Here is a 12559-nt window from a genome sequence, read left to right as displayed (position 1 = left end):
ATAGTAGGTAAAATACTAGGTAGCAATTCACCGTCGATTTGAGCTCCCTACAAACCTTTGTATCATGAGATCTATTCAAGCGCATTGGTGGAGAGTACATACATAGCAGGAATATGACTTGCTTAAGATCTATAATAGTACTGAGTCTGTATAGTACGTGTTGTACAGGACCTGAGCTTACTATTACTAGCATGTAGATAGAGTTTGAGATGGTGGGCCGAGTGGATCCCAAGAGTTGCCTATTTCGAGTCACCGGGCCGGTCACCGGGTAGCCGATGATTTGTAATCGGGGTTTTTGATTGCCGTCGTTGCGTAAGAGCAGCCACCAATCAACGGGTAGAGCTCACGTGATGGCAATCATCAGCCAAGTTCCTGTTTATGGTATATTCTCTACGGGGTACTCCGTACTCTGATCGACTCAGATGAATTCAATCAGTATGGAGGACTTACTTCCACTTTGACCACCAAATAATTGAAATTTGTTCCACTCCACCATTGTCTACAGCTAACGTATATGTGGTTGTGTGATTGCGGATTGTGTAGCCTTGTCTGGCAGAATTAGTGGCGGTGAACCTGGCGTGTTCAATAACAGTGGGCAATATCTGACCACAGTGTATATCAAAAGAAACCACTCCAACCCATCTCAATCGGAGAATTATGCCCCTAGCAATGCTTTCTACGCTCTCAACCGAGGTTTTGCATGAAATATTCGGCTATTTCTGCCTGCACTGCTCTGGACAGCACCAGTCAACCCCACCGCATGCACATCGGCTGGACACTCCGCAGGACCCTGACGCGTTGTCCTGGCACTCTTTGGACTGCCATACACTGTTCTGTCTCTGTCTAGTCTCCAGGCGCTTCTGTACTATTGCACAGCCTATTTTATACCATGAATTTGTGCCCGGATATGGAGACTCCTGGCGATCAACTCGGTACACATGGAATGGCCGACTTGCTTCTTTCGTACGGACGGTGGCACGACGACGCGATCTAGCCGCCAAAGTGCGGAGAGTTTATATCCACCCGGATCTCCTGCAATCCGGCGACACGAAGGAGCGAAAGGATGCCCTGCGCGAAGCAGCGAATGCCTTGCAGATCGAAGACCAGGAGGGGTTGGTTTCTGACGACCTGTTAGCCCTTTTGATTGCGTTGCTACCGAATCTCAACCATTGCAGCCTTCAAAGCCGCAAAACCCGAGTCCAGGCCGTTTGCCCCTCGGCCCTACGTAGAGCCAGGGTTTTGTCTCTGCCTCTGAAAACCCTCGATGTCGTTTTACACGCACGCTGTTATGAACGTGAATTACTGAACCTTGGGTGGCGCGCGGGTGCTCTCCTTGAAGTTGCTACCCATCTACAGACACTCAACCTCCATATGTGTGAAGGCATCTGGACCGAGTCTCCGTTCCCTTCACTCCCCAACCTCAAAGTCATTCGCATCACGCGCAGCAAGCTCACTAAAAAAGGCCTAGAAGGACTGCTTCGCTCATGTAATGGCCTGCGGAGCTTTACATACGAGACGTGTCCTCCATACATATCACTCGACATTATTGCCCCAGGGGCCGATCCCATAGATCAATTTACACCATGGGATGCAGTGCGGTGTCTCCGATGGCACCGCGAAACCCTCGAGTCACTGCACTTGGACTTGCGAAAGCGGGGGGTGTTCCCTCAACCCTCCGGGCTCATCCATTTGGAGCGTTCAGAGCCAATCGTGGACTTTCGAGACTTCAACGCGCTACGACACTTATTCCTCAACGCCAGCGCGATCTACGATTTGAGATATACCGAGCCCCCGCCTCTGACCCAGGTCCTCCCGCGTAGCATCACATCACTGCAGTTTGTTGGCGACATAAGTTGCTCTGTCGAATGGCTATCAAATGGGATATCCGGCCTCGCGGGTGCTATCTCCGAAGGACACTTCCCGGATTTGAAGAAGGTTACCTGCGACACATACTATACACTGGATAATGACTTGGTGGTGAGTGCCATGTTTGCAGGTGCCGGAGTGGAATTTAGCTATGACCGCTGGCCGTTGAGTAAGGCGACACTCCATCTACCGGGTGATCTGACACCGGTACCATGGGAGGAAGGTTGTTATTTCCGGGTGGATACAGAGCTGATGCCACTGCCAGATGAAGAAGACTCAGATTTGTAGTAGCGACCCCTACACAATGGAAAGGAAGGTAGCGAAGGGGTCCTGTTTACCATATTCACGTGGGTTGAACACAGCTCGCTCATGAGAAGGTTATCAGAATGATTGTGCCGACTGGCGTTGTTCCTTTCCTATAAACCCGCCTCCCTTCCAGAAGTACATACGACCACAGGGTCCTCTTATCCTTGATATCTTCGGAAACGGAAACTCTGTTCTGATTTTCTCCATTGTATAGACGCATCAAATATAGGGTTGCCTTGCTGGCTGTAGTGGTTGGTTTGATTTCTGGCCCTGGCTGACCCATACCTATCTTCCCACTCCGATGCCCTAGTTATCTTATCTGCGGCTAACACCGCATGCGATGAAAAGTGTTATCATTATAGATAGGTTGATTGGTGTAATCAGCGCGGTGAAGTGAGGCGTTTCACTTTGCTTAAATGATCGCGCCCAAGCACATACCATATCATGCTGTTCAGGGATCCCAAGGTCCGCCAGCCCGTGTTCCTGTCAACAACTCTGGATCACCATCCTCTGTTACAAGGAAGATGTCCTCGTGGCGGACACCAAACTGATCAACGAGATATATGCCTGGCTCGCTTGTGAAAGTCATTCCTGCTCTGAGGGGAGTTTCATGATTCCCCTTATTCAAATATGGGCTTTCATGTGCTGCATTGAGATGTTAGAGAGGTAGGGTAGGAAGAAACAAGGACCTGACCTTTGATACCAATACCATGACCGACTCTATGCGTAAATGCATCTCCGTAGCCGGCATCCGTAATGACCTTCCGCGCGGCTATGTCCACACTAGCAGCCGTCTCATTGACTTTGAATTGTTGCATGGATTTAGTCTGTGCTTCGAAGACAATATCCCATACCTGATCAACGTATCAGTATATTCTGAGGCTTGCTCGCAGGGCGTAAGACCGAACCCTTAATTTGTCTTGCAGCTCGGCAGAAGTGTTGGCGTGGCTTCGTGGGAGAAACGGGGGGAAGAATGTGCGGCAGATGTCGGACGAGTACCCCATCAGATGAGCCCTGCGTAGGTAGTTATTTATCAACAGTCGGCCATATATGGAGCAAGAAGCCTTACCCCACGTCAATCAACACGAAAGTAGTTGGTTCAAGCACCTTCAACCCGTCTGTACCGCCGTGAGGATTGGCAGCATTTTCATCTACTGATATCAGCAGCCTCCTCCGAGCTGACAATGTGAGACGTACCAAAGAGAACAATGTCGAAAAATGGCTCCAATCCAGCAGAACGAAGAGTGTTATCCAGTACTGTCGCAATCTCGCTCTCAGTCAAACCAGGATATAAACCTGTACTAGGTCAGTATAATTCCAGTGAGAACATTCACATGTTAGTGCACATTTTCTCATCTGTCGTACAGCCTCCACAGTGCCAGTGTTAACCGCTCGAAGAATTCCGATCTCTCTGTCGGTCTTGATCTGTCGGACTCTTTCCACGTCTCCTGCCAATCCAACGACCTCAAACCCAGCACTCCCCAGTCCTCGTTGGATAAAATCACGCATCTCCTCGTCCACCATGAGGCGTGGCGTGCGATTGAGAGAGCTGAATATACCCGATTCCTTCAATGTGCTGTACGGATTCCAGTGCTCTTCCCAGGGGATGATGTCTATCTCTTCGACAAAGGGCATGTTGAGTAGACGAGCCCGCTCTGCCTCAAACGAGGGAGAGAGAAACGACGTCTTTGCCGTAATCTGTCCAGATGGGTGGTGATGGGGCTGGACCACCATGAGGAATGGGCGTTCTTCCGGCTGTACGGGTGTCAGAGGCATGGGCGTTACGCTGTGGTTGAATATTGAAATCGCCTACCTCCCATACTTCCCACTCAGGCTGGCTCACGTTCGCATAGTATTTGAACGTGTATCCTGGTTCAACAACGAATGCATCCGCATCCTCTACTACAAGGGCATGGGCGAGACGGTCGCGCCGCTCTTCGAAATCCGCCACTGAGATCGGGATAGCTGTTTCCAGGAAATAATGTCCGGTATCTTGGAAATTTTGGATCGAGCATTGTTGAAACTCCTGGAGCCTGGATGACTTGGATGAAAGATCAACCTGGTTGACGCTGTGACGACCAGGGAAGAACTTGGATGAGGGTCAGTACAAGCTCAGCCTACCAAACAAGATGTATTTATAGTTAACGTACCTTCAAAAGCAAACTATAGACTATCAGTAACAAGAGGGAGCTGAACAAGACCTGCTTCGCCCTCTTCGCTTGCCACGGCCTCCTGTCGCCAGGACGTTCCTCTCCGTGAACCACGGGCAAATACGGTTGTTTTCCGGACATTGTCGCCTACGATAATGATTGGAGAACACAGACACCGATATACCTATTTATCTTTTCCACGCTATCGCGGAGAATATCCGAGCATATCAGCAGCAGGCGGGAATTGGTGGTGGTTTAGTTTCGTTTCCCCCTCACGAAAACCGAGCGAAGCGGACGTGAATGCCAATTATTGCCGAAACGAGTCACGCTTGGAGCCGAAAGCTTCCAACCTCCCCACCCCCGCCATCCTTCTACTTGGCCGCACTCGGCATTCTTGACGAGGAAGGATGATGATGGCCCTGATAAGGACCAAATGTAGTTCGGCGTAAAACTGGTGACAGATGTGTTCTTACTGCATTCTTAGCAACAGAGCAATGACTTTCTGGTTTCTATGACAGGGTTGCGGAACAGCCGATGGGAGAAATATACCTACTCCGTGGGTACCTGGGTATATCTCTTCTGTTGATCATATGAATCGGACAGCACCGTTCCGCTATCAATCAATATCCCTGTGGACGGCACGCCAGATATTAGCGCACCGATAGTATGGATTCGTCTCTCTACGGAGTATGGTCGGGTTAATTGATGCATGGATTAGGGCATCCTGGCGTTAACCGCGGGGAGGTGTAGCCTGAAAGATAAATACTCTCATTCATCCGCCATCCATGTCACCTACTGGCCAAAAAGCTCTAAGAGACACCATGGCTGGCCGTCATCAGTCTGCACAAGATGGACCAACCCATGACGACGAGAAAAGTAGCAATGTTCAACAAATGTCCACGCCCAATGCCGATGAGAGCAATTGTTCTCCGCGCAAGAATTACTCCAAACTGTCGGTACTTCTGATGATCATTTTCTCAGGCCTAGCAATCGGATCGGATGGATTCAACGCATCAATTATCGGGAATATCGAGCTTATCATGGGGGTCATTTATCCCGATTCCCTCACAACAGCGGTAGCGTCTCGACTTTCGAACGCCTTTATGGTGGGCATGATCATTGGCATGCTCTCCTTCGGCTACATATCCGACAGACTGGGCCGAAAGACAGGAGCCGTCTTGACCACCATGATTCTTGTCCTGGGAATCGCTTTGAGTGCAGGAGCCAGCGGCGTCACGGAGAACGGAATGTTCTGGATGCTCATCATCGCCAGAGGTATTGCGGGTGTTGGTGCTGGAGGGTAGGTACTTACCTGCTATTTGTCCCGAAAAGCGACGAGCTGACTGTGCTCGTTTTGATCCCAGGGAATATCCTGTCGCCGGAGCTGGTGCTGCAGAGGCAACGGACGAGGAGTCTGCCATTCGCCATAAGCGAGGTTTTATTTTCGCCATGATTGCCGACCTCTCTGCATCTCTGGGGTTCGCCTTTGGGGCACTCGTTCCACTTCTGTTGCTCTTGTGCTTCCATCAACAGGTCCGTCATTATGATACTGTCTGGAGGGTGGCCCTAGCCCTAGGAGCAATTCCTCCCCTTTCAATCTTCTGGTTCCGATATCGCATGGCCGTCAGCTCTGCATATAAAAAGAGTGCGATGAGGAAACAACGGGTACCGTATTGGCTGGCCATGAAGAAATACTGGCGACCATTACTGGGTGTTTGTGGGTCGTGGTTCCTGTGAGCATGGGATCTGTCCAGCAAAAGTCCGAGAGCTTCAGCTAAAGACATAATGCAGGTATAACTACATCTCATACCCCTTCGGTCTCTTTTCGTCCACCATCGTCGGCCGCGTGAATCCTAACTCGTCTCTCACACTGACTATGGCCTGGGGTACATTGATCAACTGTTTCTACATCCCAGGAGCCTTCATCGGCGGCTTCCTCTCCGACAGGATCGGGCGGCGTAGAACCATGGCGCTAGGATTTTTCCTCCAAGCAATCCTAGGCTTCATTCTCGGCGGCGCCCTACAACACATCCAAAAGTCACTACCGTTGTTCATTGTGCTTTACGGAATATTCCTTACTCTCGGTGAAATTGGCCCCGGGGCAACGATCGTCCTCACCGCAAGTGAGAGCTTCCCCACCGCGCTCCGCGGCCACGGGGTAGGGTTCGCCGCCGCATGGAGTAAAGCCGGGGCCGCAATTGGCACGCAGGTGTTCAAGCCGATATTGGCCAGTTTTGGGGATGACGAGTTCCAGGGAACACGGGCGGTGTTCTTGATAGGATCGGGATTTGCAGTGCTGGGGTCCCTGCTGGCATGGTTCGTTTTGAGGGATTCGGAGAAGGAGCTGGATTGCGGAGACCATGAATGGAAGGCTTACCTGGAGAGGAATGGGTACGACCATATTGAGTGGGGGACTGTTGAGGGGACGGTGGCACAAGAAAATGTGAAGCCAGTTGTGTAGATTCTATTATGCTATTTGAACTTCCTATCGAGGTACCTCGTCGTCCTACGCAGCAAAAAATGGATTGACCAGAAAAGATCAGGTGGTAGCATGGCCATTGCCTCCGAATGAGGGGTAAATGTGTCCTATACGTCCCCTCCCCTACAAAGCCTCGATGAATTGACCTGCATCGCAATGTAATGTTGTCTACGGCATGAAGGGGACGGAAGGCTGCATATCAGATGTATCCCAGGTGATTCAAGTGTCTATTAGGCGTTGTCCACACAAATAGACTCAAAATACACCTTCACTAACGCGGGAACATCTCTTAAAGACAGTTTCAACCCGCTGGCGCTGATCCGGGGCCTCCACGCTCCCCGCACAGGATTTGCTTATGGATAACTCGGCCCGAGGACGTTACAAGCTATTTCCCCTCGGGACGCTATTAGATGAGCCTTAGGCGGTGGCTATATCTACTTTGGATCCCCTCTTCTCGCGAAACCCAGCAATAACACAGACGCACCGGTTTAATATGGCGAGTAAGTCCAAAAATGAAAGCAAAAGGGGACTAAAACTGACCGAGACAGAAACCCTCGCTGCGACAGCATTAGGATCGCTGGCTCTGGCCGGATGGCTGGATGCAAAATTTCACATCCGGAATGATCTTAGGACCCTTATCTATGGTCGAAGCCAGCGAGATGCACAGAACTACATCGCGGAGAAAGTACAGCAAGACCGACTACTCATGTACCAAATCCTAGAAGACCAAGTGAAGTCTCCCGCCATTGCCAATAATGTGTTCCTGATATCCGCTGCCGATGGCCGGACCTGGACCTACAAGGAGTTCCTGCAGGATGTTAACAAAGTCGGCAACTGGCTGCTGCAAGAGCTGGACATCCAGAAGCAAGAACTTGTTGCTCTGGATGGGCTTAACAGTCCGGAGTATCTCATCGCTTGGTTTGCGTTAGACTCCATCGGCGCTGCCCCATGCTTCATCAACCATAGCTTGACTGGCCAGTCACTAGAGCATTGTATTAGGGTATTGCTATCAATCGTTTCCTGTGATCTTGCTGACCCATTCCTAGCTGTGTGAAGCGAGGTACTGCCTCGTCGATGAGCAAATCAAGCACCTGGTTGATCCAGTGAAGGAGACTCTTGATAAATGCAACATCATCTACTACTCCCGGGACTTCTTTTCTTCGCTAAAATATCCGCATACACCACCGTCTCCGGAGCGGCGCCGCAGCATTCCACCGGACTCCACGAAGATTCTGCTTTACACAAGCGGCACAACAGGATTCCCAAAGGCAGTTACAAAAGCCGCAGCATTTGAATTATACACCGGCCGGGGCGTTGCTCGGTATTTGGGGCTGAGACCATCAAACCGATTCTATACGTGTCTACCACTATTTCACGGGGCAGCGCATGCGCTGTGTGTCACCCCAGTCATCCACGCCGGATGCACTCTTATCCTAGGGTAAGCCTCACCGAACCTACGATCTCAGGCGTAGCTGACATTCATCCAGACGGAAGTTTTCTCATTCCACATTCTGGCCGGAGGTCGTCACATACCAAGCAGACATCATGCAATATGTAGGCGAGCTCTGCCGATACCTTGTTAATGCAAAGCCCCACCCCCTGGAGAGGGAGCACAAACTGAAGATGGCATGGGGCAATGGGATGAGGCCGGATGTGTGGGAGCCCTTCCGACAGCGGTTCGGCATTCCGACGATACATGAACTATATGCTGCCTCGGACGGGATGGGCGCCATGTATAATCCGAACCGAGGAGAATTCAGCCGACATGCAATTGGCGTCCGGGGACTTCTCTGGAACGTTATCAATGGCTCACGAGAGAAAATGGTCAAGATCGATGTTGACACGCAGGAAATCATTCGCGATCCAAAGACGGGCTTTGCAACAGAATGTCCCCGGGGCGTCCCAGGCGAAACGATCCACTGGGTCGACCCGGCCAATCCATACGCCCAATTCGAAGGATACTACAAAAACCAAGAGGCCACGAACAAACGCTTTATCCGAGATGTGTTCAAAAAGGGAGACATGTGGTTTCGATCCGGTGACATGATGAGACAGGACAGTAATGGATGTGTCTATTTCGTTGACCGTCTTGGTGACACATATCGCTGGAAATCAGAGAATGTCTCCACAAATGAGGTGTCCGATCTGCTGGGCCAATTTCCTGGCATTGCAGAGTGCAATGTTTACGGGGTGCTTGTCCCAAACGCCGATGGCAGGGCTGGTTGTGCAGCAATTGTCTTTTCGGATGGCCTGACAGCAGACGCCTTTGACTTCAAAGGTCTGGCAGAGCATTCCCTGCGCCGCATGCCACGATATGCTGTCCCGATCTTCCTAAGAATCACTCATGCATTGGGGTACACAAGTACGATGAAATTGCAGAAGGGGAAGCTCAGGCAGGAGGGCTGTGATGTCGCGAAGGCTGAGGCGTCGGGGGATACTATGTACTGGTTGCCACCAAACGCGACGACGTATGTTCCATTCACTCAAGAGGCATATCAGAAGGTGAAGAGCGGAGAGATACAACTTTAAGATAAGAGGAGTTTAGTGTGCGGCAATGACGACTTTACTGAGGACGACTGAATATGACTATCCTACATACATATGCTGCTTATTCTGATCGAGTCTCTATTGTAGACAAGAATAAACACTCACTATTGAAAGCGATAGCCCTTCCCCATAATCTCGGTGATTCGAGCGCCCTAAGCGTTTCTTGATAGTTTTTAAATACTGACGCGGGGCCAGATCCAACAACACATCCTCACTACCACCTGGAATCATGCACCAGGAACTTCTCTTGATAGCATATACCAATGGATCTGAACTGGCCAATGCCACACGGGCCCTTATCAAACGAAATTATGGTTGATCATGTGGCAGTGCTCGCTTTCACAGCTGTGTTAAAGAAATCAGGACGCAGCTTCAGCTGAACATCGGGTCCGGATAGAAAGACCAAGGCCCTAGTGATCCTACTGTTATTCTCACCGTTATAGCCATATAAGTCTAATGTTCAGGGAGAGCTTACCCGCAAAATTCCTCCAGTGCAGTACCTGGGACCAGGTCTACATCGAAGCGCATGAACAAGGTCGGTACAAACTGCAGTACTATCAGCCTTAGGTAATAAAGCACTTGTCGGCTCTCTCTCAAACCTTGGATATCTCGAGCCAGCTGATATCTTATCATGGACAATGTTAGCGTGATACGATGCGGAGCAGGTGGATAACATGAGAAGCAGTAGCAGCAGGGGCGACTCACTTCTGCCAATGCATGTACGAGACCCACCGCCAAAGGCAAAGAAGTATCTCTCTTTATTGCAAATTGTTCTGGTCAGCGATGTTGAATTGGATCATACAAGTCAGACTCACTCAGATCTCCAACCTATTCCTCGTCAAGCCATCTCTCCGGACGGAAGTCTTCGACATCAGGTCCCCAAATTTCAGGAATCCGGTGGATGGCCCAGGCAGTCGAACCCACCATGGTCTGGAAAAGTATCATTACTTTACTGGTGCAAGAACAATGAAAAGACAAACTTACACCCTCGGGGACCCAGTGATCTCCGATTCGAAGTCCTCCTGCTGGCACATCTCTATCCAGATTTCTTCCAACAGCGGGATATAGTCGCATCGCTTCATACATTACCGCCTGCAGATAAGGCCAAGACTCTGCTTCCTGGAACTTAACCGGGTAACTCAACCTTCCGTCTGATTTTCGTTCTTCTGTTTCGTCCAGCAGCCGCTGCAGGGATTTGGGGTTCTTCAGAAGCAGGTAGATCACTGCACGAGCCGATGTTGATGTAGTGTCCGAGCCAGCAAGGACATTAGATGCCATCATAAATGCAATATTAGTATCGTCTAACTCGGTTTTAGTATGCTGCACTGCAAATAGCTGACTGGCCATATCCTTTGTGTTGCCGGCGCGATCCTTCCGCGCGGTGATCTCCTGTCGAGCAAAGTTGAAGAAATGCCCGTTTCGATCGTTGGCGGCTAGCCAGTTTCCGATCACCGGCATCAGTCGCTGGTACAGGGAGTAGAACCAGTCGACGTACATTAGCCAAGAGATAGATGACAGTGAGTTCTGCATTCTCCTGAATATTCCACCATCATCTCCGGCTTCAATAAAACCGCTCGGCCGGGAGAAGCTAATTGCTCCGATGACATCTAGCAGCAAAGGCAAATATAAGCCCGGGTGAGGCACATAAATCTGTACAATAATTCAAGGGAAGCATACCGAATGCAAAAAGCTGGATCCACCCTCCTAGATCAATATCACCAGGTAGTGTACTGAGCTTCTCCATGGTAGAAACGATGAGGGAGTCCACCATGGGCTCGAGGTAAACAATCGAGTCCATGGTGTAAGCTGAAGCCACCAGTCTTCGCTGCCCAGAGTGGATCTTCTCGTCTCTCTGAGCAAGCAGATCAAAAGGTCGCGTTCCTGTGACTGTATCGTGTACGGCGGATTTGCGGAACTTGCCTCCAGCCTCTTCAGGCTATGTTAGTATTGGGGAGAATTGGTGGTTTGGGAAATTTGTCCTATGCAGCATACTGTATATTTCCTGAAAACTTTTGGATTTGCCACGCTCCTGCACAGAATCAGTCGGCGAGGGGCTATTGGTTATGATTAGAGATGGATTACAGGTAGTCGGGCCCAAGGCGAACCACCGAGCCATATCTTTGATGGAGGTTGACAAGATCACGATGAGCCTGTCCTCTCATCGATCGCCAGGCCCAATACCAGTAGGTAACCTTGGCCCAGAAAGGGCCAGGAAATGCAGCTAGCGGAGAAAAGAAGACCTGATAGACCACATAGCCCGTTGTTACAGCGAGTAGAAGGGTGGCAATCGCCGAGGAGTCCAGGAGTAAAGCCAACAACTTCATATTGATGACGTACAAAGTCGCAAATCGGTCCTACGCAAATATTGGGTACTTGTGTTTGAGGTACGGAGTTGAGAAAGGGAAACAGCAAAGAAATGGCATATTGCATGTTCTCAGCACATCGCGCATCATGTATAACTTTCCTATTCTGCACGATGGTCTCGAACGGGCCATGCGCAACCATTGAAACCCAAAGCAGGTAAAGAAATGTTGGAAAAGTATGGATCTCCAGCTCATACCCACTTGTTAGACTCGCGAGAGGTGCTTTTCACCGGTCAAATTTTAGCCTCCCCCGACATTTCAATGTACTCCGCCATGTAAACTTGATATCTTTCAAGAAAGACCTCCTCTCCCTTCCTAAAGTGACACTGTGCTGCGAAGTCCACCCTCTTGCAAACGCCGTTTTTCAACTCGTAGTCGACGAATCCGTGGATCATTGCAAAGTCTGAATATGGACCATAAGGACACACGTGAATAATCCTATGGGTCATGCTCTTGACCTTGGTCCAAAGAGCTCTTCGAAGTTTAGAAATTCCTGTTCTTCAAATCAGCCTCTGATAATGTGGATACCTCAGCGGAAATCATACCTGCTCTGCCTGTTACCCTCGTTGTCCCAAACACCGCGCTTGCATCGGGTGAGAAACAATTGACATATCTCTCATGCTCATGTGGCGCGTCAATAAGGCTATAGAACTTCTGTATAAAGTCCTTGTAGGGAAAGTGATCGGGAATGTTGAGATCGGAGGAATCTAAAGGTGAGTCAATATCATCCACAAGATCTGAGTCCGAGTGCCTAATTCATGTACCTCCGACTGCCATTTTGGTTTGCCTAGCACGCTCGTCTCCTAGGACTCGTTCTGCTGTGGAAGAGTCCAGGCTGAGCGGTACCC

General features: G+C 50.1%; 5 protein-coding genes across 5 annotated transcripts; 3 read left to right on the top strand and 2 right to left on the bottom strand.

Annotated features, from left to right (window-relative positions):
- Positions 1–657: 657 nt before the first annotated feature.
- ATEG_00960 (uncharacterized protein) lies at positions 658–2154 on the top strand (the record flags this gene model as incomplete). The annotated part of the gene is made up of 1 exon (XM_001211046.1): positions 658–2154. The coding sequence occupies one exon, from the start codon at positions 658–660 to the stop codon at positions 2152–2154; it is 1497 nt and encodes a 498-aa protein (XP_001211046.1).
- A 656-nt stretch (positions 2155–2810) lies between these two features.
- Positions 2811–4463, bottom strand: ATEG_00959 (M24 family metallopeptidase; the record flags this gene model as incomplete). Its single annotated transcript, XM_001211045.1, has 7 exons — positions 2811–3026; positions 3081–3186; positions 3242–3323; positions 3370–3468; positions 3507–3927; positions 3986–4261; positions 4323–4463. 7 exons carry the CDS (start codon positions 4461–4463, stop codon positions 2811–2813), a joined length of 1341 nt encoding a protein of 446 aa, XP_001211045.1.
- A 680-nt stretch (positions 4464–5143) lies between these two features.
- On the top strand, positions 5144–6783 carry ATEG_00958 (uncharacterized protein; the record flags this gene model as incomplete). Its single annotated transcript, XM_001211044.1, has 3 exons — positions 5144–5622; positions 5687–6055; positions 6114–6783. The coding sequence occupies 3 exons, from the start codon at positions 5144–5146 to the stop codon at positions 6781–6783; spliced, it is 1518 nt and encodes a 505-aa protein (XP_001211044.1).
- Positions 6784–7294: 511 nt separating this feature from the next.
- Positions 7295–9330, top strand: ATEG_00957 (fatty acid transporter protein; the record flags this gene model as incomplete). Its single annotated transcript, XM_001211043.1, has 3 exons — positions 7295–7801; positions 7848–8239; positions 8289–9330. 3 exons carry the CDS (start codon positions 7295–7297, stop codon positions 9328–9330), a joined length of 1941 nt encoding a protein of 646 aa, XP_001211043.1.
- An 846-nt stretch (positions 9331–10176) lies between these two features.
- ATEG_00956 (uncharacterized protein) lies at positions 10177–11672 on the bottom strand (the record flags this gene model as incomplete). The annotated part of the gene is made up of 3 exons (XM_001211042.1): positions 10177–10955; positions 11026–11284; positions 11454–11672. The coding sequence occupies 3 exons, from the start codon at positions 11670–11672 to the stop codon at positions 10177–10179; spliced, it is 1257 nt and encodes a 418-aa protein (XP_001211042.1).
- Positions 11673–12559: the final 887 nt, after the last annotated feature.

The sequence above is a fragment of the Aspergillus terreus genome, genomic scaffold (assembly GCF_000149615.1).
Source record: "Aspergillus terreus NIH2624 scaffold_1 genomic scaffold, whole genome shotgun sequence".
NCBI lineage: Eukaryota > Fungi > Ascomycota > Eurotiomycetes > Eurotiales > Aspergillaceae > Aspergillus > Aspergillus terreus.
Note: the sequence above shows the minus strand (reverse complement) of the source record. Positions and strands in the feature narration are given on the sequence as shown.